The following is a 26241-nucleotide window of genomic DNA, read 5'->3' on the forward strand; positions in this document are numbered from 1 at the left end:
AAATCACTCAATGTAATTCACTATGGTAACATAAGAGAGAAGAAAAGTTATATGATCATCTCAAAAGAGAAAAAGCATCTGATAAAATATAAAAACTATTCTTTATAAGTCTCTTTATTGGAACTACGAATTTATGGGAACTAAAAATTGAAAAAAATTTAATGAGATAAAGGGTATTTACAAAATAAATTAATTGTAAAATTATTGAAAGTGTAGATAGAGAAAGCTTTTTTATGAGATTGGGAATAAAAGAGGATTTTTTTTCATCATTTCTATTCATTACTATACTGGATGTCCTAACTAGGGGAGTACAGTCATAGAATAAGGATTGGAAATGGAAAGGTATACATTTCATTATTTACAGACAAGAAACAAGTCTGAACATGATCAATTAAAATTAGGAAGTTAATTGAGCAAGATTGCTGGGTTAAAAAGCAGATAACTAAAATTAAATGTATTTCTATGTAAAATGACAAATGAAAAATGAAGTTTTTAAAAGATAACATTTTTGGGAACATCAGAAACATCAATTCCATAGGAAAAAATTCACACAAAATATTATGAAACATTATGGAAAGGAAGCAAGTAATACCTTACAAATGGAGGGATATAATATATTCACAGTGGCAAATTCAATTACATATACTATACATGTTAATTCTCCCCCAAATTCACTTAAAGATCCCAATGTAAGAGCATTCTAAATCTGAATGCCATTTATTAAATGTTCAATCTAATTTCAAGAATTATATATGACACAAAAAGTCAAGAAGAGCCAAGATAGTCTTGATGAAGATGGACAATTTTGCATGAGTTACATGGCCAAAATTTAAGGCCTACTATTGCAAGGTTACAGTTACTGACAAAAGACAGAAAACTAGCCTAATGGAGCAAAATAGAGACTCCACTCCACAAGCAGATCAATAGATATATGATTACTTGCTTTGTGATAAAAGTGCCACTCCTGCGTGATGAGGAAAGAATGGTTTGTTCAATAGTTAGTGCTGGATATCAATACATAAAAAAGTGAATTCCTTTTCAAACCATACAGATACATCATTTCTAGGTGTAATGTTGGTCTATTCATGAAAGGCAAAACAGTAAAGCTTCTTGAGCATAACGTAACATAGGAGGGTGTCATCATAATTTGGCAGAAAGTGAAAAATACCAATAACACTAAGCATAAAGGAAAATATTGATGAATTAGTCTGCATCCAAATTAAAATTTTTATTTCTCAAAGTATATAATCAGTGAAGAAGCATCATATAAAAGATACAACTTGTACATGTCAAAAAGTTAGAAAACACTTAAATGGGTACTTCACAAAAGAGGATATCTGAATGGCCAATAAGCCTATGAAAAGGTATTCAAGGTCATTAGCCATGAGAAAAATAATTCAGACAAGTCAGATAAACATCTTCCAGTATATCTAGACAGTCCCCAATTTATAATGGTTTGATTTATGATTTTTCCACTTTATGATGTTGTGAAAGTGGTATGCATTCAGTAGAAACCATACCTTGGATTTTGAATTTTCATTTCCCGGGCTAGCCACTGGCAGTATGATACTCTAGTGAGGCTAGGCAGCAGCAGTGAGCCATAGCTCCTAGCAGTCATGCAGTTATGAAGGTAAACAAGCAATACTTCATCGTGTACTGTGCTGCCACCATTTTGACCCACTGTAGGCTAATGTAAGTGTTCTGAGCACATTTAAGGTAGGCTAGGCTATGATGTTCAGTACATTAGGTGTACTAAAAGCATTTTTTATTTACAGTGTTTTTAACATAGTAGGTTTATTAGGAGGTAACTCCTTCATAAATCAAGGATCATCTGTTTAAAATTTAAAAGTCTATGTGTTTTTTAGAATTCTCTTAGTATTCACTGAAGTTGAATGGAGGCAACATACTCTCAGGTATATGGTTAACAAAAATTCATGCATGATTGACCCAAAATATGTATACATGAATGCTTATCATGGTGCCATATCTAATAGCAAAAATTGAAAACAAAGTGCCCAGGAGGAGTTGAAGGATAAGTAAACCTTAAAATATGCACATATTCTCTCAAGGAACGTGGATAGTATTGTGACTAATTCTTCTCCATGTGTGATCCACATAGATGATAAGATCATCATGAGAAGAACTTAATTTTATACTTGAGCTTTGCTTTGACTGAAAGATGAGAAATTTTGTGATTATTGGTATCATCTCTATGATGTCATATTACCTAGATTCACATATTCTTAACTCCATTAAAATAGAAATTATATTTGTGGGCGGGGAACTTATTTTCATCCATCTCTGTTTCCTTCCAATTGAGTAATTCCTTATTTTATGTTAACCTGATTTTAGTGGTTCATTGCCATAATTTTTAGAAATTGTATCTCATCTTTTCCTGTGATTTTACTGTATTGAAGTAAATCTGGTTGGCAGGATATACAATATTACATGAATGAAATTTGCCTTTGGTAACTGAGAAAGTTCAAATAGACCTTGGTTCTAGCAAAGACTTGTTTCTAAGGAATTTAGATTCATTCTTTCAGACAGTATGAATATCATTATGGAGTCTTCTTCATGAGTTATGTATGTGATGGGATTCTTGTAAGATTTTCACCTTTTACCTGAGCTTGCCTTGACTGAAAGTTGAGAAAATTTTGTGATTCATTGGTATAATTTCTACAGTGCAATATTTATTTGGATCTAAGCGTGCAAGTAAAAAAATTCATCCCTGTTATAGTATTTCAGGTTTGCAGTACGTTATGACATTTGTAGATCATTGATGGACTATGAATATTCAAGGAACCTGGCAATTGTACCCAGGGGATTGAGATCCAGATACTTGTTTGTTTGCCCATAGATATAAAATTAGGAGCTTCCTGATATCTAATTTACTTTTTTAGGAATAACACCCATGAGATACAGTTCTCATCTACTGCCCTACTCCTGTCCTTAGATAAATAACACCAGAAGAAGAAGACTCTCTGGCCTCTTACATCAGGGACACATGAAAAGCCGCACTGAATATGTATGAACTCCAATATACTTTCACAGAAGGGTTTAAGGATGCCATCCCTGGTTATAATTTTTAGGACCAAGTATATATATATATATATATATATATACACACACATTTAGGATAGATATATATTTAGGATATATAGGATATATAGGATATTTAGGATATATAGGATAAATATATGTATATATATATATAGGATAAATATATATGTTTAGTGCCATGGTTTGGGTCATGAGGAGGTTTGATGACATAAAAATTATGCTCATAAGTATTATGCTGAGACCCATTCTTGGGAGGAGATGTGAGGGTGTCCTAGGCTGTGCAAAACATAGCTATGGAAACAGAAGTTATTAAGAGAAAAGAACAAGCAGTCAGTGAGAATTTAGATAAGAGACTGTAATAGAATAAAAGTATCAGATTAGTGAATAGTTGTCCTAGTAATTTGGAAGAAAAGGAATAAAAAATGGAGTCAGACTACTAAATGGCAAAAATAAGGACTTGAACTTAATTTTATACCTGAGCTTTGCTTTGATTGAAAGTTGAGAAATCTTGTGATTTGTTGGTATCATCATCTCAAATCAACTTATTTTTCATCTCAACATGAAGAATATCAGCTCTAGCCTTTTGGAATTTCAGCAACTCAGATGCTTGTTAGAACTTATCCAGGACTGCTTGCAGGACCCAAAATACTAATAATCCATATGCCTTCTTTTCCAGCTGAAATTAGCTGTCTTAAGAGTTGTTTTTCAGTGCTCTGAGGATATCCACAAATATATCCCAAGGCACTCTGAAGCGTGTTTTCAATCTTTGGCCCTGCACATTGGGGATGCCCACTGGATGTTGCATGGAGTGTTGCCTCCAGTTGACTTTGATAGACACAATAAACACCACGTGAGAGCCCCCTCATGAAGGAGGGCTGAGGACTTGGAGTCCAATTCTCCACCTCCCCTGACAGATAGGCTATTCAATGCCTTGGGAATCCGACATGAAGGACTGCTTATAGCAGTCCTTGAAAACTTTCTACAGAATGTGAACTGGGAGAAGCTAAATGCTGTACTCACAAGCTGGGTGACTTCTCCATTGATTTTTACCATAGCTCACTGAAACATTTTCTAAATTAACAGGTATAAATTCACAGACAGATCAGAATAGATCCTTGGTCCTTTCCATTTTTCTGGCACTTTTGTTGCCAGGAATTCAAATACAACTAATAGAAAAAGTGTGTAGCTAGCAAGAACAGATAGTTTCTCAAATATTAGTGGCAGTAACCCAACTTTGAGAAAATATGGAGAAAGAGAAGAAAAAACCCTTAAGACTGCAGTGTTAGCTGCCCAGTTACAATTATTCACAAAGTGAGCAAATACTTATTTGGGCCCCCAATAAATAAGAGGGCACAAGCTAACGGGAAATTAATACGTCACTCATGTAAAAAGTCAACACATTAGAAAAAGGAATTTTGGATGAGATTGAGAAAGATGCAAGGGATAAAACCTGACAAGCTTTACAACCTCCTTGAGGAGGTCTTCCCTACTCTGTAAAATCAGACAGAAAATCATTGGCAAATGGAGCAAAGCATGGGCAAAATTGATATAATGAGGAAACAGAGCTGAGAAAGGATAAATTTATGTGTCTGTTTCTTTTTCCTATCTTTTAATCCTTTTTTACCCTTTCTTCTGGATACTGGAGCAACGTGTTCTGCAATTTCTACAGGCCTTTTCTGTTTTATCCTAAACTAGGAAAATATCCAGATATAAGTATTTCTGGACTATCTGCTACCTCTTCTTTCTCCTCTGAGGTTTTCATGCAAATAGGTGAGGGCCTATTTGCATAAAATAGGAAGAATATGCCTTGTCTCCTAATATGCCCAATAATCTTTTAAGAAAGGGCCTGCTGTGTAAACCAAGGGCTATAATCTTCTGTACTCTGAAGAGAGTGCTTTTGGAGCTTCTGGGATGCAAGGTATCTGCATTGCTAAATATGTGCTTTCTGAAACAAAAGATGGCTGTGGGAGAGTAGGAGTCTCACTCAATGCTGGAGAAGCACTCCCAAGTTACAGAAAATAAACCCATATCTATGAGTCCTAGGAACAAATGATAAAGATTTAACAAAAGAGATCAATACCATTGTTGTAACTTACAACAGAGAAAAACCTTGGCCATGTATAGAACATTTTCTCTATTTTTACCTCAAATATGATGTAATTAGAAAAATTTTAAAAAACGTGGCATAGTTAAAAAAAATGTCACATTCACTTCATAATGCTTCCATATTGCCTGTGGGAAAGTTAGGAAAACTTGACAGGGAAGGTCAAACTGTTTATAGATTTATGCATGATCTTAGAGAAACAAGTTGTGATTCCTCTGACACTTGTAATTCCCAGTCTTGCCACTGTTTTAATATCTGTTCCTGAGTTATCTAAGTATTTTTCTGTCATGGATTTATGTTCAATGTTTTGTTCTCCATGCTTAGCTGGGGAGTCGAGGTTCCTGTTTGAGTTTACCTGTGGAGCGGGAGGCTTTCAATATTTGTGGCAATGGATCTTCCTGGAATTCAGAGAGTCACCTACTCCATTCTCTGGGCATTTATAAGAAAATATAAAGAATATTCCTCACATTAGGATTCCATACTAATTGTTATTGATAGCTGCTAATAACTTACATGCTAGTAAAGAAGACATTTTAGCTTTACTAAATTTCTTAGACTCCCAGGACGTAAAACCTCGCTAGCTAAGTTGCAATATTACCAACTGAAGTAAAATATTTGGGATCTGTGTTATTGGCAGATGGAAGGTGGTTGCATCTTGAAGTCAGCCTAATATACAAATGAAACAACATGCCAAAAAAAAAACTTCACCGATTTTGAGGATTAATTGTAGATCTTTGCGTTTTATGAAAAGGCTAAGCCTCTCACTGAGATGTTACATGAAACATCACTAGAACTCTTTATTAAAGTCAAAATAAGGCTGAAGAAGTCTTTTATGCCCTTAAAATAGCTGCTATTTCTTCACTTGTATTACTTTTTTAACCTTGTTAAAAAAGGAGTTCTACCTTTTCTGTCTTGAGATTAAGGGTTACTCCAAAATTAGGCCTTGATTATAGGCACATTGCTTACTTTCCTGGGTTCTTGTATTTTGTCTCTCTGGAAATGCGATGATATTTATAAGGTACAGTGGCAACCACTCCCCTGATTAAAAAGGCTCATTCAGTCCTTGACTCTGAGAAATTTAACTTACTTACAGGTACTTCATGTTGTTACTGCTATTTTACAAGTTCATAAGACACAACACTTGTCAGTATGCTGTCAAACGAGCTAAGAACAAGTCTTATTGTCTGATCCTAATGCTATTCTAGGAAGGTGTAACCTTTTGACAGCTATTCTGTGGCCAGATCTTGACAGAATAAGTTGAACTTGACTGTCTCAGAGTCATTGAGGAAGACACTGGAGCATGGTCTGATTTTTCTAATATTCCTATTCCCAATGTTGACTGAATATTCATCAATATATTCTGTGTGAAAGACCCACAAAGGAATATAAAAGCATCTTCTACAGTAATCAACCCTCATGAAGCTTAGAGGCTTCTGTTTTTCGAAACATAAAATCAGCCCAAGTGGCAGAATTGTAGTTATTATACCAGCTGTTAAATTAGCCACCAGTTATAAAGCAGATATCTATACTGATAATAACTATATGTTTGTGGTCTGTTATGTGACTAGCCAACTTTGGAAGAATAGATGCTAATGTCAATAGGAACTAAAATATTACATGAGAAGCTAATTTCTGATTTAGTAGAGTCATTCAAACTTCTCTAACAGATTTATGTAATTTATTGTAGAGCTCACAGTGGAAAACAAGATTAACTCTTTAAAAAGAAATTAATTTGCAGACCTAGCTGTGAAGGGCTTCTAAGGTTTAGACTGGGGAAATCAAACCTCTGTCACTTCTGTCCAAAACCTCCTATTCATAATTTCAGAAATAGCCAACTCTCTTAAGAATTAGAAAATTAGGAATGAAGGAGAACTAAGATGAACACCATAGGAAAATGAGGATTACATAATGAAATCTTTCCTTTATTCCAATTGTTATATGATTGAGTGGCTTTTTCATGCCACCAACAAGTTCGTTCAAGCAAAAGGAATATGCTTACAACTTGAAATCTTTGTAATAGCATCATATAATTCAGGAAATAATATGAAGATATGCTCTTTGTCAGAAAAATTCTTTCCTTACCTAAAATAAGTCAAGAAAGCCTACTAAGGCCCATGATACCTAGGATCTGCTGGCACAAGAACTTTATAGAACTTCACCTTTAGAAGATAGTAAATATTTTTACCAGTGTTGTGTATTGGTGTCTGGATAGGCTAAAGCAGATGCTCAAACAGTGATCAAGCTCTTACTGAATCCTATCATCTCAACCACTGGAACTCCTGAATATCTGGAATTCAGTAGGGGAATCATTCTGTATCTGTGGGAATTCGGAAGTTTTGTAATACTCTACAAATACCAATAATTTACCTACCTGTTATCCCCAGTCTTCTGAACAAGTGGAATGAGTGAACCACATACCCTAAAGAATTATTTAACTAAATTATGTAAAACCTTAACATCCATTTCATTTAAAATAAGATTAAATCCCTCTAGCAAGCCCAACATTACTCCCTTTGAGTTTGGAAGGTCTACAAATCTTGGGCTTAAGCCTAACCCTTTCTCTGATACAATGGAAAATCCTCATGACCATATATGATACTTAAAGAGTTTGTGGGTTTCCCTAGGCTCACCTTGCCAACATGTGGCCAGATGCTGAAAAAGCCCCCTGGGGAAGTGTGTCATTGATATTGAACAGGAGACTCAGTCTATATCAAAGTGTTCTGATGACAGACTGTGACCACACTGGACAGAACCCTATCAAGTGTGGTTGAGAATTCATAGTGCTATCAAGATGAAGGAGAAACCCAAGTGGATACACGCTTCACATGTGAGACCAACATCCACCATTGAGTGGGGTATAATTCCCATTTAGGACCTTAAGGATAAATTCTCTAGATAGTAACCTTGAATAATATGCAAGCTGAAGAGAAAAACTTATTTGACAGACAGCAGGAGAGATAGACTGTTTTGTTATTAATACGTTCTTCTTATTTTGACCATTATAATTTTGATACTTAGTTTGTATTAATTTTGATACTTAGTTTGTATCAATTGAACATAAAGCTTATTATTAGTCTTTCTTTTAAAAGTTAGTATCTCAACCTCAAGGAATTTTGTGGTAATTAAAAATTGTCCTGAATATGAGATCAGGACTTAAGAAACCCCTTTCTTTGTCATAATACTTCAAACTCACCAACTGGATGATTTAAATTCAGAAGACATGAAAAATTTCAAATCTTCCCACTGATTAGTCAATATTACAAAAATCTTAAATATCATCACCCTTTGTGTTATTGAAGATACTGATGAGAAGAAATTTTTAACTAATTAAGTTGAACGTAATTATATTCAAATTGAAAGTGCCTGAAGGGTATCACAAAACTCCGACAACTCTGTATCTTTTTTTTTTTTTTTTTGAGCAGAGTTTCACCTTATTGCCCAGGCTGGAGTGCAATGGCACGATCTCAGCTCACCACAACCTCTGCCTCCCAGGTTCAAGCGATTCTCCTGCCTCAGCCTCCTGAGTAGCTGGGATTATAGACATGCACCACCATGCCTGGCTAATTTTGTATTTTTCATAGAGATGGGGTTTCTCCATGTTGGTCAGGATGGTCTCAAACTTCCAACCTCAGGTGATCCACCCGCCTTTGACTCCCAAAGTGCTGGGATTACAGGTGTAAGCCACCACGCCCGGCCCAACTCTAGATCTTAGATAGCCATGGGGGTCCAATTTAATAAAGCTAAATAGACGCACAGATGAGAAAATATCCCAGCCCAAATGGTGAGGGTTAGTTTCTTCAAAATCCCCCAAACATATCATCACCTAAAAATGAGCTTACCCTGTTTAGAACGTGGCAGTCTCCAGTCCCCATACTTACAAACTTGAGAATAATTAAATGGTCTGTATCATTTAATATTACAATAGCTAATGTGAGTAAACTGAATTCTACTTGTACATGATAGGCTTTACCACTATGAAATGTTTTTACACAGGGACTAAAATGGCACTATGATCAAACTGAAAGAGATTTCTTTTTTTAATAGATGGGGTCTGGCTTTGTTGCCTACACTGGAGTGCAGTAGCACAATCATAGCTCTCTATCGCCTGTAACTCCTGGGCTCAAAGGCTTCCTCCGTCTCAGCTTCCTGAGTAGCTGGGACTACAGGGACATGCCACCATGCCTGCCTATTTTTTTTTGTAGAGTCAGGGTCTTTCTCAGGCTGGTTTCGAACTTCTGGCCTCAAGTGATCCTGCTGCCTTGGCCTTCCGAAGCACTGGGTTCGCAGACATAAGCCACCATACCTGGCCAGAGATTATTAAATACGGTATTAGGGGGAATAAAACTAGGACTACAATTGTAAACTCTTCCGATATAGAAACAGTTACTGATAAACTTAGTGCATTGGACAATTTGCAGAAAGATGCAAACATGATAGAATCAAAATCTAAACAAGATATGACAAAGAAAAACAAAAATGGAATTGGGAAAGCATTTGGAATTGGACATCTGGTAATAAAATCCTATTGCAAAAAAATATATAGTAAAGAATTTTCAGAAGCCTTCACTTGCATTAGTGCACAACCACTGGTTATTCAACAACTACAATGTATACTTGCTGGTACTGAAGTACAAGATTATACCTACTCAGACAAACAATTAGGTATTGGACATACTACTGTCTATGTAGAGATTAAATGATGGTGTAAAAAGGTTGACCATATTATAGGTAAAAGAGCTGAAATCTGGCATTGCAGATTGAAATTTCTGAAAACTGAAATAATAAAACTAATTTCACTAAAGTATGTACATTTTCTTATTTACATAGTTTATAATGTGTTATATAATTCATGAATCTTCAAAAGAAATATATTGAGCTATTCAATAAAAATTTACATTACAGCTTTAGGCCACCAAGCCCCATCTATTGATTATGTGCTTGGTATAAATTGGAGGGCGGGGGACTAAGCAAGAGTGAAAACTAAGCCTCAAAATACAAAGCATGTAGCAAAACAGACTGTTAAAATTATTCTCAGTTTCTAAGCCCATTATGTGATGCAGGAGAATTCTTAAGTGTAGGTAATAAAGAATCTGTTCAAATACGCATCAGTGGTATGACAGTTTCAAATAGCCCACTGAACTAGGAAATACTCACCACCAAGGAGGTCAGGTATACTGATTTGGTCAACCTGGATATTGACATGGGATGTTCTTACGGATTGACAGCTCCACTTGATGCTATCCTATCACAAAATATTATTACCTGATGTTGATATAATTAACAAGTCAATACAAAAAGTAAGGTCTCTCTACAAGACAAGACCAACATCTCTGTAATATAAATGGGACTCTGAGTGTAATAGATTTAGGGTTTCTGCAAGAATTTTGAAAGTTAAGGATCCAACGCCTGTAATCCCAGCACTTTGGGAGGCCGAGACGGGTGGATCACGAGGTCAAGAGATTGAGACCATCCTGGCCAACATGGTGAAACCCCGTCTTTACTAAAAATACAAAAAAAAAAAATAGCTGGACATGGTGGCACACACCTTTAATCCCTGCTACTCGGGAGGCTGAGGCAGGAGAATCACTTGAACCAGGGAGGCAGAGGTTGCAGTGAGCCGAGATCGTGCCACTGCACTCTGGCCTGGCAACAGAGCGAAACTGTCTCAAAAAAAAAAAAGGAAAGAAAAAGAAAAAGTTAAGGATCCTGCCAACAAAATTGGAATATGAGACTGAGGAAATTCCTATTCCAGCTAAACCCAGAATTGATTATGTTGATGAACACATGAATTTCATGTGTGTGAAAACATATGAACTCCTCATTGTCAGTCTAATGAGAGTGAAAACAACACATCGAAGATGCGGGGACATGACAATACAGAGTGAGCTCATAACTGTGTTCTAGATACTGGGATTACTTTCCATTAAGGTATATAATTTTAGAATATCTCACAAATAGCCCATGCAAAATCCTGCTGAAAGGCAACCATAAATATAGAGAGAATATGTAAAAAAGTGGCGTGGTCTAGTATATGCCAAACAAGGCAAGGGTATATAAAAACCTCAAGGTCCCAGTATGACAAATCATGCTTGTATTGCACACCCATTAAAAAGTCTTCTAAAAAAATTGTTTTAATGGTGAGCAGGCAGGTTTATTCAGAAAAAGCTCAGATTCATACTTGTAAAAGTCTGAGAAAAGCATTAAAATGCTATTACGATACAGTTGACCCAAACAACACAGGTTTGAGCTGTGCAGGTCCACTTATCTGTGGATTTTCTTCTACCTCTGCCACTGAGACAGAAAGACAAACTCCTCCTGCTCCTCAGACTACTCAGCATGAAGATGAGGATGAAGACCTTTAGGATGATTCACTTCTTCCTAATGAATAGTGAATGTATTACTTCCTTAATAACGTTTATTTTTCTCTAGCTTCTTGTAAGAATACAGTATATAATATATGCAACACAAAAAATATGTGTTAATCAACTGCTTTATGTTATCAGTAAGGCTTCCAGTCAATGGTAGACTAACTACTAATTAAGTTTTTGGGGAGTCAAGTTATATGCAGATTCTCCACTGAGCAAATGTTCAGCACTCTTAACTCCTGTGGTGTTCAAGGGTCAACTGTATATATGTTTAAGAGTTATTGTTTACCCAGTAGATCAAGCCAAGACCAAGTTAGGTTTATGTGTTTTTGGCTTAACCTAAGAAAATGTTCAGACTAAAGCAGTCCATCAATAGAACAGACTGCCTTTTAAACCAGGGAACAACTTGTCTTTGTAGGTATTTTAGGTATATGAATGACCGTATGTGATCTGCTTTGGGTCATCTATGGTCCCTTCCAACTTAAAACTTATCTATTCATGAACATTGCATAACTGAATTGTGGATTTCATATAAATAATATCTTGTTGCCTACTTTAGGTTTGAAATGTTTTCCTTCTCAGTTGCATAGATATGTATAGCACCATCCCCACTATGAACTCTCATGTAGAAAATACCAGATTCTAAAGTCATCTGTGAGGCTAAATAGACTTAGGCACTTCCACATAATGCTGCAAAAAGCAACAGCTTAAAGGTATTACTTGCTCAACATGTCATTCCAAACACATACACTATGATTAGCAGCTGAATTTAACAGTATCTTTCCACTTTGAAAAACACTTTATATACCTTTACAAAGAAACCATAGTATCTCAGGGTAGAAAAACTCAACAGGTTGAAAACATGGCCTTCTCTTAGAAATGAGCTATGTAATTTTGAGTACTTATCTCAAAATCATTGCAGAAACATATCTAGTGCTTATGGAAAAAGAATCAAAAGATCTTTTTTTTAGCTAAAGATTTTGAGTTTTTCTTGTGACATTTAAGTCTTTTAATGTATGCTGATTTTTATGATTATCTAACTGTTTCATAATGGTTATTCTTGCCTCCATGAAAGGGAAGACTAGAACAAAAACCTGACAAGAACAAGTTCTAGCTCCATCACCGACTTACTGAGTGACCCTAGGCAAATCATGTGGGCTCTTTCTTGTGTTTTAAGTTTTACCTCCAATGAAGTAACTGCCTCAGACTAGCTGTGAAGCTCTCATAAAGTGATGGATTTGAAAATGCCTTGCAAAGTATGAGCAGTTAATACATAGAAAGTTTCATGTACTTCCGTATATTGCATGATGCCCACCCAGGGTTAGGTTGATAACAGTTGTTGATCCAATTATGAAAGAAATAAAAAGAACTCTTTAAAATAATGAAGTAAAATAACTAATTTTCCTGTTGTAGTTTTAAAAATTATATAAACTATATAACTAAACATATTTATGTTTATTATATATAATATGATATGCAATTACATAAGACATATTATTATATAATGTTTTATATAATGCTTAAGTAATTAAACAATTATATTTAAATATAAGTTATACTTTCCTTCCCCAGATAAGACAAAGAACCTGTTTACTTCTCTGAGGGATTTATTGGTTCCTGTGAAATCTGTGGAGGCCACTAACACTCCATAGCCAGAGAATGACAACATATGATTTTCTTTTCAGTCTTGTAGTATCCACAGTAGTGATGTCTGTCCATGTACAAGTGTCTGTCCAGAACATCCATTAAATTCCATGCCTGCTCTGTGTGTCATGGGGGCAGGGACAGAAGACAGATTCACTGGTGGTACTTTCAAACAATGTGGTAGGCCTTCCCTTTGGGGTCTGCCATGACAATGATACCCCAGGCGGCAATGCTGAGGCCCATGACCATCTTCATAATGGTCCATGGACCCGGGGGGTATCCCATCTTCATGGGCTTCCGTGCCACCCAGTACACATACCCGCCCGCCCCCATCAGCCGCAACCCAGAAAGCACGTGACAGCTCCAGCAGGTCTTCAACAGGCGGTGTTCTGCTGGGGAGGTCGGAGCTCCGGGTGTAGCTGGGGGCGCAGGCTTGGCAGGCACGGCGGCGGTATCGGGAGGCGCAGCGATCTTGAGGGACTCAAAAGGCTGGGACAACTGAGACTCCGTGTTCTGGAACTCGGCCTTCCTAAAAATTATGTTTTAAAAAATACATAGAATCGGTAAGATGAGGAGAAAGCATAAAATGGTCAAAAACACTGGGATAATTCAAGGTTCATTTTGACAATGGTAATACAAATAGAAAAACTGACAAAAAAAATACATCTTACATTAGAAAACATACAAGAGTAGTTGTATACAAACGAAGACACGTACCAAAAATAAAGAAGTTACAAAATATGAATGCATATACATAAAAAATGTAGTTTCAAACAATTCAAAAGTAAAATGATGCAAGACATTAAAATATTCACAAACACGCTTGAAAAATAAAAGCTGACGCCCGAATTAGACCAGTTCAACGGAAGTGTGGGGTGTGGTTGGGGATCCGCCGCAGAAATCACGTGGCGCCCAGGCCAAGGCTGCAATTTCCCATGCCCCTTGGAGAAGACGCCTGGGAGGCCTCCCACCATGCCCAGGGGCAGGCTGTGTGACTGCCAGGTCTGCAGCTGTAAGTGGTTTCTGGGCCAGTCTCTTTGTCTGGTCATGACCTGGTTGGTGGCCCTAGCTTGTGCCGAGTGGTCCCGGAGTGGCCCAGGGGGTTGTGTGTGGGGAGCCAGCGTGGGCAGCGGAGGTGATCCCTGGGGCCTGCGGTAGGGCACAGCCTCTGCATCTTGCGTGAGCCCAGTGACCCGCCTGTCCTGTCCTTCCAGGGTTGGGTGGCGGGGAGGGCCAAGGGTGCCCTGCGTCCGTGATGGGTCAGCGTTTCCAGCAAATGGGTCCATGGAGGGAGAGCATACCTGAGTCGGCGGGCTCTACCACCTTCATGAGTTTCTGTTTGGACACCTGTCCTACTCCTGTTCCCCCAGATGGTGACCACGGAGGAAGACTTGTGTTGGGCCCAGTGGCCCTCGGCCAGTGTCCGTCTGCCAGGTGCCAGTCCCCGGTGTGCTGAAGCTCAGGCCATTCCTGGTGCCCTGGCCTCCTGCACTGAGCTGTGGTGAGCCCATCCGGGTCCTGCTGGATACATGGGCGGGGAGGGGGGTGCCCTGGGTTGGGTCGATGATGAGAACCTTATATTATCCTGAAGAGAGGTGATGACTTAAAAATCATGCTCAATAGGATTACGCTGAGGCCCAGCCTAGATGAGAATTTTGGAAGAGGACGCTGGGATCCAGAGGCCCCCGACAGGGCCACTGTATTTTGAGCTGCAGACCTAGAGGCCCTGAAGGGCATCTGAAGGGGGCCCAAGCCTGTCTCTGAGCTGCCCCGTGAGGCAGTCCAGGATCCCTGTGTGGGCATATGCTGGGGCTCTGGTTCCCTAGGGGCAGGGCATGTGGGTGGCTCCTCCCTGACCCCCATTCACCCCTGTGTCTTTCAGTGAGCTCTTCTGCCCAGGCAGGCCCCCTAGCATTGACCGGCATAGGTGAGTGGATCCTGCTGGGGTCATGGGCCATGAGCCAGGCTGCTGGGGTCGCCGAGGGTCAGCCTTTGGGACAGGAGGGTTTCCTTAGGGAGCCAACCTGAATCCCCACTGGGGAGGGCTAGGTTCTCCAGGAGGGCAGCTTCCTTGGGAGTCTGACCCAAGGAGGATATCTTCTCTAAAGCCCTGCAGTGGTGAGGGTGGTCCAGGCAGCAAAGGGTTCCTTCAACCCCACCCAGGACAGCGCCCAGCTGAGACTCGGTGTGCAGGTCTGGCCATGAGGACTGCCCAGGTCACATGAGGGGGTCCATAGGAGCTCCGGGGCACCACAGGGGTCACACAGGAGCTCTCCTTCCCCAGAGAGGGGTGAACTATTGGGCCTATGGGGTCAGGCCTTTGGAGATCAAGGATTGGGCCCCACCCATGAACCTGAATGGGACCAAGCCTTTGAGCAATGGACCATCCCAGTGGTGCCTCTGAGCCTAGTCGGGGGTGATGTGGCTTCAAGGGGGTTGGGTCACGGCTGAGCTCTGGCCGGTGCCTGGTAGTGCTGCAGGCTGGCCCTGGGACTCGCTGGCTTTGGGCAAAGGGGCCAGCCCGTGTCCCGCTGGGGGTCACCCCTTCCCTGTGGGCAACTAGCAGGAAGGGTGGCATCCTTAGCTGGGAAGGCCCGCTGTCGAGGGTCCTGTCCAGGGAATTTGCCTCCCAGGCTTCTTCTGATCCGTGGACTTACCTCCAGGGTGGTGGGGTCTTAGGCCCAAGGAAAGGAGAAGATACCCTGTGTTCCCCGATTGGCCGAGTGTGGCTTGGCTCTGTGTTTGGGAGGTGTGTAGGGTATGAATGGGGACCCACCAGAGAACACACATGGCCCAGGGCCCCAGGTTATGATTTCCCATGCACACTTGGAGAGAACTCTGGGTGGGTGCCCTCCACTCCCAGGCACAGGCTATGCAACTGCCAGGTCTGCAGTGGCATGTGTCTTCCAGGTCAGCCTCCTTGGTTGGCCATGAGCAGGTTGGTTGCCCTGTCCTGTGCCCAGTGGTCTTGGAGTGGCCCAGGGGTCCTGCAGGGGAGCTGGTGTGGGTAGTGGAGGTGCTTGCGGGGCCTGCAATAGAGCACAGCCTAGGTGCCTTGCACGAGCTCAGTGACCCACCTGCCCTGTCCTAGTCCTAGCTCAGTGACCCACCCCCCCTTGCAGTGATGGGGAGTACCAAGCATCTCCTGTGTCTGTGATGGGTCAGTGTTCTCATCACATGGGTCCATGGAGGGAGAGCATGCATGAGCTGGCACCACCCACCACCTTCCCACTATGGAGGCATGAGGCCATGTTTGGACACATGTCTTCTTGTCCCCCCAGACAGTGAGCCTGGAGGAAGACTTGCCTTGGTCCCACTGTCCCTGGGCCAGTGTCCATCAGCCAGGCGCCCAGCCCCCAGTGCGCTGAAGCTCAGCCCTCCCTGGCACTCTGTTCTCCTGCACTGAGCTGTGGTGAGCACATCCAGGTCCTGCTGGATGTTTGCATGGGGAGGGGCTTGCCCCGGGTTGGGTCGATGATGAGAAGCTTCTGTTTTCTTGAAGAGAGGTGATGACTTAAAAATCATGCTCAATAGGATTATGCTGAGGCCCAGCCTAGGTGAGAATTTTGGAAGAGGATGCTGGGATCCCCGGCAGGAGGGATTTTCGGCTGGAGACCTGGAGGCCCTGACGGGTATCTGCAGGGGCCCCAACTCTGTCTCTGCACTTGTCTGTGAGGCAGCCCAGTTTCCCTGTGTGGGCTTCGTGTCAGTGCTCTGGTTCCCTGGAGCAGGGCACGTAGGTGGCTCATCCCTGAAGTCGCGTTCTCCCTTTGTGTCTTTCAGTGAGCTCTTCTGCCCACGAGGGCCCCCTGGCCTTGAGCAGCATATGTGAGCGGATCCTGCTGGGCTCATGGACCAGGCCACGTGGGGTCACTGAGGGTCAGCCTTCAGGACAGGAGGGATTACTCAGGGAGACAACCTGAATCCCCACTGGTGAGGGATTGGTTCTCCAGGAGAGCCGCCTCCTTGGGAATCTGACCCAAGGAGGACACCTTCCCTGAAGCCCTGCAGGAGTGACAGTGGTCCAGGCAGGAAAGGGTTCCATTAGTCCCATGCAGGGCAGCTCCCAGCTGAGACTTGGTGCTAGGGTCTGGCCTCGAGGACTGCCCAGGCCACATGAGGCAGGGTCCCAGGCTGCTATTTCCAGTGCATGATTGGAGAGGGAGCCTGGGTAGGCCCCCTCCCTGTGCAGGAGCAGGCTGTGCATCTGCTGGGGCTGCAGTGGTGCCTGCCTTCAGGGCCAGCCTCCTTGGTTGGCCTGAGCTGGATAGTGGCCTTGGCCCCACCCAGGGGTCACGATGCAGCCCAGGAATTGCAGGGGAGCTGGCATGGGGAGTGGAGGTGCTCCAGGGGCTTGCAGTAGGGCACAGCCTGGGCATCTTGCTCGAGCCCAGTGACCAGCCTGCCCTGTTTTCCAGGGTTCAGTGGCAGGGAGGACCAAGGGTCCCCCACGTCCATGACTATCACTGTTTCACATGGATCCCATCAGGTGGGTCCATGGAGGGAGAGCATGTGTGAGTCAGCACCCCCTGCCTCCTTTCCCGCATGGAGGCATGAGGTTCTGTTCGGACACTTTTCCCTGTCTCTCCAGATGGTGACCCTGAAGAAGGACTTGTGTTGGGCCCAATGGCCTGGAGCCAGTGTCTGTCAGCCAGGTGCCCAGCCCGTGGCGCGCTGAAGTTTGGGCCCTTCCTGGTGCCCTGTTATATCGGGGGAACCCGCCCCCAATAATTCAACGTAGGTCCTTTTCTATTTTCCCTAAGTGTCGGCCGGTCTGAGAAATAAAGGGAAAGAGTACAAAAGAGAGAAATTTTAAAGCTGGGTGTCCGGGGGAGACATCACATGTCGGCAGATTCCATGATGCCACCCAAGCTGCAAAACCAGCAAGTTTTTATTAGTGATTTTCAAAGGGGAGGGAGTGTACAAATAGGGTGTGGGTCACAGAAATCACATGCTTCACAAGGCAATAAAATATCACAAGGCAAATGGGGGCAGAGCACCGGGGCCAAATTGAAATTGCTAATGAAGTTTTGGGCACGCATTGTCATTGATAACATCTTATCAGGAGACAGGGTTTGAGAGCAGACAACCGGTCTGACCAAAATTTTTTAGGCAGGAATTTTCTCATCCTAATAGGCCTAGGAGCGCTTCGGGAGACTGGGGCTTATTTCATCCCTTATCTACAACTGTATAAGACAAGACATTTCCAGAGCGGCCATTTTAGAGACCTACCCCTAGGAAGGCATTCTCTTTCTCAGGGTTGTTCCTTGCTGAGAAAAATAATTCAGCAATATTTCTCCTATTCGCTTTTGTAAGAAGAGAAATATGGTTCTGTTCCACCCGGCTCTCAGGCAGTCAGGCCTGATGGTTATCTCCCTTGTTTCCTGAACATCGCTGTTATCCTGTTCTTTTTTCAAGGTGCCCAGATTTCATATTGTTTAAACACACATGTTTTATGAACAATTTGTGCAGTGAACACAATCATCACAGGGTCCTGAGGCAAAATACATCCTCAGCTTACGAAGATGACGGGATTAAGAGATTAAAGACAGGCATAGGAAATAATAAGAGTATTGATTTGGGAAGTGATAAATGTCCATGAAATCTTCACAATTTGTGTTCTTCTGCCATGGCTTCAGCAGGTCCCTCCGTTTGGGGTCCCTGACTTCCCTCAACACTGGTCTCTTGCACTGAGCCTTGGTGAGCCCATCTAAGTCCTGCTGGATGCATGTGTGGGGAGTGGGGTGCCCTGGGTTGGGTCAATGATGAGAACCTTATATTGTCCTGAAGAGAGGTGATGACTTAAAAATCATGCTTAGTAGGATTACACGGAGGCCTAGCCTAGGTGAGAATGTTGGAAGAGGATACTGGATGCTGAGGTCCCTGGCTGAGCTACTGTATTTTGGGATGGAGATCTGGTGACTCTAAGGGCACCTGAAGGGCCCGACCCTGTCTCTATGCTTCTCCATGAGGCAGCCCAGGCTCCCTCTGCAGGCTTGCTGTTGGCACTCTGGTTCCCTGGGGCGGGACATATTGGTGGCTCCTCCCTGAGCCCTGTTCTCCCCTTGTGTCTTTCAGTGAGCTCTTCCACCAAGGAGGGCCCCCTGGCATTGACTGGCATAGGTGAGTGGATTCAGCTGGTGTCATGGGCCATGGGCCAGGCCACGTGGGGTCACCAAGGGTCAGCCTTCGGGAAAGAAGGGTTTCATCAGGGAGCCAAACTGAATCCCCACTGGGAAGAGATGGGTTCTCCAGGAGGGCGGCTTCCTGGGAAACAGGAACCAAGGAGGACGCCTTCCCTGAAGCCCTGCAGGGGTGACAGTGGTCCAGGCAGGAAAGGGTTCCTTCAATTCCACCCAGGGTAGCTCCCAGCTGAGTCTTGGTGCTCGCGTCTGGACTGCTCTGACTATATGGGGGGCCACAGGGGCTCCGGGGTACCTTGGGGGGGTCACACAGGTGCTCTTTGTCCCTGGAGAAAGGTGGGTGATCGGGCCCATGGAGTTGAGCAGTGGAGATTCAAGGATTGCACCTGACACATGGTCCTCAATGGAACCCACCCTGTTGAGCAATGGGCCATCCCATGGACCTCTTCAAGCCTGAAGGGGGGCGGTGCTGTTTCACTGGGTTTAGGTCAAGGCTGAGCTCTGGCCGGTGCCTGGTGGTGCTGCAGTCCAGCTGTTGGACTCGTAGGCTTTGGGCCAGTGGGGCAGCCTGCATCCCTCTGGAAGTCACCCCTTCCCTGTGGCTGGAAGTTACCCCTTCCCAGTGGGCGAATGTGGGGAAGGGTCACCTCCTGAAGTGAGAAGGCCTACTATTGAGGGTCTGCTCCTGGCAATTTGCTGCCCATGCTGCTTCTGAGCCATGGAGACACCTCCAGTGTGGTGGGATCTTGGGCCCAAGGAAGGGAGAAGACACTGTGCCCCCCGATTAGCTGAGTGTGGCCAGGCTGTGTGTTTATGAGGTGTGAGGGGCATGGATGGAGACTCACCAGAGAAAGCATGTGACCCTGGGACCCCAGGTCGTGGTTTCCAGTATGTGCCCGGATACAGCACGTGGGTGGGTGCCCACCATGCACAGGGACTGGCTATGTGACTGCCAGCTGTGCAGCAGCATCAGGCATACGGGCCAGCCTCCTTGGTTGACCATGAACTGGTTGCTGGCCCTGGCCTGTGCCCAGTAGTCCTGGGGTGACCCTGGTGTCATGTAGGGGAGCTGGCATGTGTAGTGGAGGTGCTTGTGGGGCTTGCAGTAGGGCACAACCCTGGCTTCTAGCCTGAGCCCAGTGACCTGCCTGTCCTATCCTTTCGGTGTTCAGTGGCAGAGAGAGCATCGGGTGCCCTGCATCCATGACAGGCAAGTATTCCACATGGATCTCATCACATGGGTCCATGGAAGGTGAGCATCCCTGAGCTGGCACACCACACCTTCTGTCCACATGGAGGGGTGAGGTTGTGTTTGGACACTTGTCCTCTTCCTGTTCCTTGAGATGGTGACCCCAGAGGAGGACATGTGTTGGGCCCGCTGTCCCTGGCCAGTGGCCATCAGCCAAGTGCCTTGCCCCTATTGCACTGAAACTCGGGCCCTTCCTGTCACCTTGGTCTCCTGCGTTGAGCTTGAGTGAGCCCATCCGGGTGCCACTGGATGCCTAGGCAGGGAGGGGGGTGCCCTGGGTTGGGTCGATGATGAGAACCTTATATTGTTCTGAAGAGAGGTGATGACTTAAAAATCATGCTCAATAGGATTACGCTGAGGCCCAGCCTAGGTGAGAATTTTGGAAGGGGACACTAGAATCCCGAGGTCCCCAGCAGGGCTGCTGTATTTTAGGCTGGATACCTCGAGGCCCTGAAGGGCACCTCATGGAGGGGCCCAATCCTCTCTGTGCTCTTCTATTAGTCACACCAGACTTTCTGTGTGGGCTTGGTGTCCATGCTCAGCTTCCCTGGGGTGGGACACGTTGGCGGCTCCTCCGTGAGCCCCATTATCCTCTGTGTCTTTCAGTGAGCTCTTCCCCCCAGCAGACCCCTGGGATTGACAAGCATAGGTGAGTGGATACTGCTGGTGTCATGGGCCATGAGCCAAGCTGCGTGGGGTCCCCAAGGGTCAGCCCTCGGGCCACCTGGGTTTCCTCAGGAGCTGATCTGAATCCCAACTGGGGATGTGTTCTCCAGGAGGGCAGCTTCCTTGGGAATAGGACATAAGGAGGAGGCCTTCTCTGAAGCCCCGCAGGGGTGGCAGTTGTCCAGGCAGGAAAGGGTTTCCTCAGCCCCACGCAGGGCAGTGCTCAGCTCAGACTTGGTGCTTGGGTCAGGCCTCTAACATGGCCAGGCCACATGAGGGGGGCAACAAGGGCTCCGGGGAGCCAAGGGCATCTCACGGGGGCTCTCCAACCCTGGAGAAGGGTGGGTGATTCGGTCCACGGTGTCAGGCCATGGAGATTCATGGATTGCAGCAAACCCAGGACCCTCAATGGGACTGACCCTATAAGCAGTGGGCCCTCCCAGTGGCACCTCTTTGAGCCATTTGTGGGGCGGCGCTGTTTCTCTGAGGTTGGGTCAAGACTAGCTCTGGCCAGTGCCTGATGGTGGTGCAATCCAGTCCTGGGACTCGTGGGCTCTGGGCCAAGGCTGCAGCCCTTGTCCCACTGGGGGTCACCCCTTCCTTGTGGGCGAGTGGCAGTAATGGCCTCCTGAGTTGGGAAGGCCCGCAGTGGAAGGACCTTTCCTGGAAATTTGCAGTCCAGGCTGCTTCTCAGCCATTAGGACAACTCCAGTGGGTGGGGGGGCAGGGGTGGGTCTTAGGCCCAAAGAAAGGAGAAGATACCATATGTCTCCCGGTTGGCTGAGTGTGGCCCTGCTCTGTGTGTGGGAGGTGTTGTGTGGGGCATGGATTGGGACCCACCAGAGAAAGCTTGTGGCCCTGGAGCCCCAGGCTGAGATTTCCAGTGCACCTTGAGGAAAGGAGGGTGGGTGCCCTCCATGCACAGGGCAGACTGTGCAACTGCCAGGTAGGCAACAGCACGTGGTGTCCGGCCCAGCGTCCTTGGTTTGCTGTGAGCTGTTTGGTGTCCATGGCCCCTACCCAGGGGTCCAGATACCACCCGGGGTCATGCAGGGGAGCTGGCGTGGTCAATGGAGGTGCTCAAGGGGCCTGCAGTAGGGCACAGCCCAGGTGTCTTGCCTGAGCCCAGGAACCCACCTGCCCTGTCCTTCCATGGTTCAGTGGCTGGGAGAGCAAAGGGTTCCCCTGATCTATGACACATCAGTGTTTCCCATGGATCCCATCACATGGGTCCACGCAGAGAGAGCATGTGTGAGCTGGCACCCCCCACCCCATTCCCTGTATGGAGGCGTGAGCCCATGGTTGGACACATGTCCTCCTCCTGTCCCCCCAGATGGTGACTGTGGAGGAAGACTTGCTTTGGGACCGCTGGCCCCAGGCCAGTGGTTGTCATCCAGGTGCCCAGCCCTTGGTGCACTTAAGCTCAAGCCCTTCCTGGTGCCCTGGTCTCCTGCCCTGAGCTGTGGTGAGCCCATCCGGGTCCCACTGGATGCATGCGTGGGGAGGAGGGTGCCCTGGATTGGGTCGATGATGAGAACCTTATATTGTCCTGAAGAGAGGTGATGACTTAAAAATCATGCTCAATAGGATTACGCTGAGGCCCAGCCTTGGTGAGAATTTTGGAAGAGGATGCTGAGATCCCAAGGTCTCTGGCAGGGCTGCTGTATTTTGGGCTGGAGACCTGGAGGCCCTGAAGGGCATCTTAGGGGTGCCCGACCCCATCTCTGCGCTCCTCCTTGAGGCAGCCCAGGCTCCCTTGTGGGCTTGGTGTCAGCCCTCCAGTTCCCTGGGGTTGAGGCACATTGGAGCCTCCTTCCTGAGCCCCCATTCTCCCCTGTGTCTTTCAGCGAGCTCTTCTGCCCAGGGAGACCCCTGGCCTTAAGTGGGTTAGGTAAATGGATCTTGCTGGGGTCGTGGACCATGAGCCAGGTCGCTTTGGGTCACTGAGAGTCACCCTTCAGGCCACGAGGGATTCCTCAGGGAGCCCATCTGAAACCCACCAGGGACGGATGGTTTCTCCAGGAGGACAGCTTCCTTGGAAGTCGGTCCCAAGAAGGATGCCTTCCCTGAAGCCATGCAGAGATGATGGACATCCAAGCAGGAAAGGGTTCCTTCAACTCAATGCAGTGCACATCCTAGCTGAGACTCAGTGCACAAGTCAGGCCTGGAGGACTTCCCAGGCCACATGAGGGGGTCCACAAGGTCTCCAGGGGCCATGGGTGTTAGGAGGGTGCTCTCTGTCCCCGAGGCTTGCAGAGGGGCAGGGTGTGGGTGATCGGACTTCTGGAGTCAGGCCGTGAAGATTCAAGGATCGGGCCCAAACCATGGCCCAGCATGGACCGAACCTGTGGAGCAATGGGCCATCCCTGTGGTGCATCCTTGAGCCTTGTGGGGGCGGTGTGGCCTTAGTGGGGTTGGGTCAAGCCTGAGCTCTGGCCTTCACCTGGTGGTGCTGCAGGCTGGCCCTGGGAATTTGGGCTTTGGGCCAAGGGTGCAGTCTGTGTCCCGCTAAAGGTCACCCCTCCCCAAAGTGGAGTGGCCAGAAGGATGGCATCCTGTGGTAGAAATCCCACTGTCAAGGGTCCTGTCCTGGCAATTTGTTGCCCAGGCTGCTTCTAAGCCATGGGTTCACCTCCAGGGTGGCGGGGTCTTGAGCCGAAGGAAAGGGGAAGACATCATGTGTTCCCTGATTGACTGAGCATGGCCTGGCTCTGCATTTGGAGGTGTGCGGTGCCTGAATGGGGACCCATCAGAGAAGGTATGTGGCCCTGGGGCTCCAGGATTTGATTTCTGGTGTGAGCTTTTAGAGGGGGTCTGTAGTGGCATGTAGCATTCAGGTCAGCCTACTTGGTTTTCTCTGAGCTTGTTGGTGGTCCCGGCCCTGCCCAGTGGTCCCATTGTGGCACAGAGTCATGTGGGGGAGCTGTGGCAAGGAGGGCCAAGGGTTCCCCGCATTCATGATCGTCACTGTTTACATGGATCCCATCTCTTGAGTCCATGGAGGGGGAGCATGTGTGAGCCAGCACCCCCTGCCCACTTTCCTGCATGGAGGCGTGAGGCCGTATTTCTATACCTGTCCCCCACCCCTCCAGATGGTGACCCCAGAGGAAGACGTGCATTGGGTCCGCTGGCCCCAGGCCAGTGTCTCTCAGCCATGTGCTCAACCCCTGGTGAGCTGAAGCTCAGGCCCTTCCTGGCATCCTGGTCTCCTGCACTGAGCTGTGGTGAGCACATCTGGGTTCCTCTGGATACGTGTGCAGGGAGGGGGATGCACTGGGTTGGGTCAATGATGAGAACCTTATATTGTCCTGAAGAGAGGTGATGACTTAAAAATCATGCTCAATAGGATTACGCTGAGGCCCAGCCTAGGTGAGAATTTTGGAAAAGGATGCTGGGATCCCAAGTTCCCCAGCATGGCCACTGTATTTTAGGCAGGAGACCTTGAGGCTCTGAACGGCATCTCCAGGGGGCCCAACCCTGTCTCTGGGCTCCTCTGTGAGGCAGCCCAGGTTCCCTGTGCAGGCTTGGGCTCTGGTTCCCTGAGCCCCCATTCTCCCTTGTGTGTTTCAGTGAGCTCGTCCTCCTAGGTGGGGCCACCTGGCATTGACCGGCATAGGTGAGTGGTCCTGCTGGGGTCATGGGTCATCAGCAGGATGGAGTCACCAAGGGTCAGCCTTTGAGACAGGAGGGTTCCCACAGGCAGCCGACCTGAATCCACACCATGGAGGGATAGATTGGTCCTCCAAGAGGGCTGTTTTTTTCGGAATCAGACCCAAGGAGGATACCTTCCCTGCAGCCCTGCGGGGATGACGGTGGTCCAGGCAGGGAAGGGTTCCTTCATTCTTACGCAGGTCAGCTCCCAGCTGAGTCTCAGTACATTGGTCTGGCCTCCAGGACTGACCAGGCCATGTGAGGGGGGCAACAGGGGCTTCGGGATGCAGTGGGGTCACACAGGATCTCTCCATCCCCGGAGAAAGGTGGGCATAGAACCCATGGATTCGAGCTGCAGAGATTCAAGAATTGCACACGAATTATTGCCCTGAATGGGACCGACCCTGTTGAGCAATGTCCCATCCCAGGGCACCTCTTTGAGCCTGAAGGGGGTGGTGCTGTTTCCCTAGGTTTGGGTCAAGGCTGAGCTCTGGCCAGTGCCTGGTGGCGCTATAGTCCTGTCATGGACTCGTTAGCTTTACGCCAAGGGGTCAGCCCACGTCCTACTGGGGATCTCCCCTTCCCTGTGGCTGGAAGTCACCCCCTCCCCATTGGCAAGTGTCAGGAAGGGTGACCTCCTGAGGTGGAAGGGCTGTTGAGGGTCTTGTCCCTGGAATATGCCACCCATGCTGCTTCTGAGCCATGGGGTCACCTCCAGGGTAGCAGGTCTTGGGCCCAAGGAAAGGAGAAGTCACCATGTGTCCCCCGATTAGACAAGTGCGGCCCTGCTCTGTGTTTAGGAGGTGTGTGGGGCATGGATGGGGACCCACCAGAGAAAGCATGTGGCCCAGGGACCCCAGGTTGCAATTTCTAGGACATGCTGGGATAGGGCACCTGTGTGGGTGCCCACAGTGCACAGGGATAGGCTATGTGACTTGCAGGTCTGCAGCGGCATCTGGCATCCAGGCCAGCCTCCTTGGTGGGCCGTGAACTGAATGGTGGCGCTGGCCTGTGCCCAGTAGATCTGGTATGACCCTGGGGTCGTGTAGGGGAGCCGGCATGGGCAGTGGAGGTGCTTATGGGACCTGCAGTAGGACACAGTCGGGGCTTCTTGCCCAAGCCCAGTGACCCGCCTGCCCTGTCCTTCCAGGATTCAGTGGCTGAGAGAGCATTTGTTGCCTTGTGTCCATGACGGGCCAGTGTTCTGCATGCATCCCATCACATGGATCCATGGAGGGTGAGCATCCCTGGGCTGACACACCCCACCTTCTGCCCCCATGGAGGGGTGAGGTTGTGTTTTCACACCTGTCTTACTCCTGTTTCTCCAGATGTTGAGCCCGGAGGAAGACTTGCACTGGG

General features: G+C 46.3%; 1 protein-coding gene, 1 long non-coding RNA gene, 6 other non-coding genes and 1 pseudogene across 9 annotated transcripts; 8 read left to right on the forward strand and 1 right to left on the reverse strand.

Moving 5' to 3' along the window:
- The first annotated feature begins 3245 nt into the window (after nucleotides 1-3245).
- On the forward strand, nucleotides 3246-3304 carry LOC115930908 (uncharacterized; annotated as a pseudogene).
- Nucleotides 3305-13341: 10037 nt separating this feature from the next.
- Nucleotides 13342-14459, reverse strand: LOC134757264 (distal membrane-arm assembly complex protein 1-like). Its single transcript, XM_063698730.1, has 2 exons — nucleotides 14170-14459; nucleotides 13342-13702 (listed from the first exon to the last, which is right to left on the reverse strand). The coding sequence occupies exons 1-2, from the start codon at nucleotides 14457-14459 to the stop codon at nucleotides 13342-13344; spliced, it is 651 nt and encodes a 216-aa protein (XP_063554800.1).
- Nucleotides 14460-14730: 271 nt separating this feature from the next.
- On the forward strand, nucleotides 14731-14812 carry LOC115930889 (small nucleolar RNA SNORD115). Its single transcript, XR_004067481.1, has one exon. It is a non-coding gene; the product is annotated as a small nucleolar RNA SNORD115 (small nucleolar RNA).
- Nucleotides 14731-26046, forward strand: LOC101128211 (uncharacterized). Of its 2 annotated transcripts, XR_010131154.1 has the most exons (7): nucleotides 14731-15100; nucleotides 16455-16585; nucleotides 16957-17106; nucleotides 17765-17910; nucleotides 18816-18873; nucleotides 19252-24455; nucleotides 24802-26046. It is a non-coding gene; the product is annotated as an uncharacterized lncRNA (long non-coding RNA). The 2 variants fall into 2 exon arrangements; XR_010131153.1 differs by having other exon boundaries at nucleotides 14731-16585.
- Nucleotides 16642-16723, forward strand: LOC115930900 (small nucleolar RNA SNORD115). Its single transcript, XR_004067492.1, has one exon. It is a non-coding gene; the product is annotated as a small nucleolar RNA SNORD115 (small nucleolar RNA).
- LOC115930901 (small nucleolar RNA SNORD115) lies at nucleotides 18930-19011 on the forward strand. The gene has a single exon (XR_004067493.1). It is a non-coding gene; the product is annotated as a small nucleolar RNA SNORD115 (small nucleolar RNA).
- On the forward strand, nucleotides 20847-20928 carry LOC115930884 (small nucleolar RNA SNORD115). Its single transcript, XR_004067476.1, has one exon. It is a non-coding gene; the product is annotated as a small nucleolar RNA SNORD115 (small nucleolar RNA).
- On the forward strand, nucleotides 22753-22834 carry LOC115930881 (small nucleolar RNA SNORD115). The gene has a single exon (XR_004067473.1). It is a non-coding gene; the product is annotated as a small nucleolar RNA SNORD115 (small nucleolar RNA).
- LOC115930877 (small nucleolar RNA SNORD115) lies at nucleotides 24512-24593 on the forward strand. Its single transcript, XR_004067469.1, has one exon. It is a non-coding gene; the product is annotated as a small nucleolar RNA SNORD115 (small nucleolar RNA).
- Nucleotides 26047-26241: the final 195 nt, after the last annotated feature.

Source organism: Gorilla gorilla, chromosome 16 (assembly GCF_029281585.2).
Source record: "Gorilla gorilla gorilla isolate KB3781 chromosome 16, NHGRI_mGorGor1-v2.1_pri, whole genome shotgun sequence".
NCBI classification, from domain to species: Eukaryota; Metazoa; Chordata; class Mammalia; order Primates; family Hominidae; genus Gorilla; species Gorilla gorilla.

Excerpts from the sequence above, each read along its gene's own strand:
- LOC134757264 (XM_063698730.1), bottom strand. The coding sequence starts at position 14,459 with ATGGACCCATTTGCTGGAAACGCTGACCCATCACGGACGCAGGGCACC. Across the intron at positions 13,703-14,169 it reads TTACAGCTGCAGACCTGGCA|GAAGGCCGAGTTCCAGAACA; the intron begins GTCACACAGCCT and ends CATAATTTTTAG.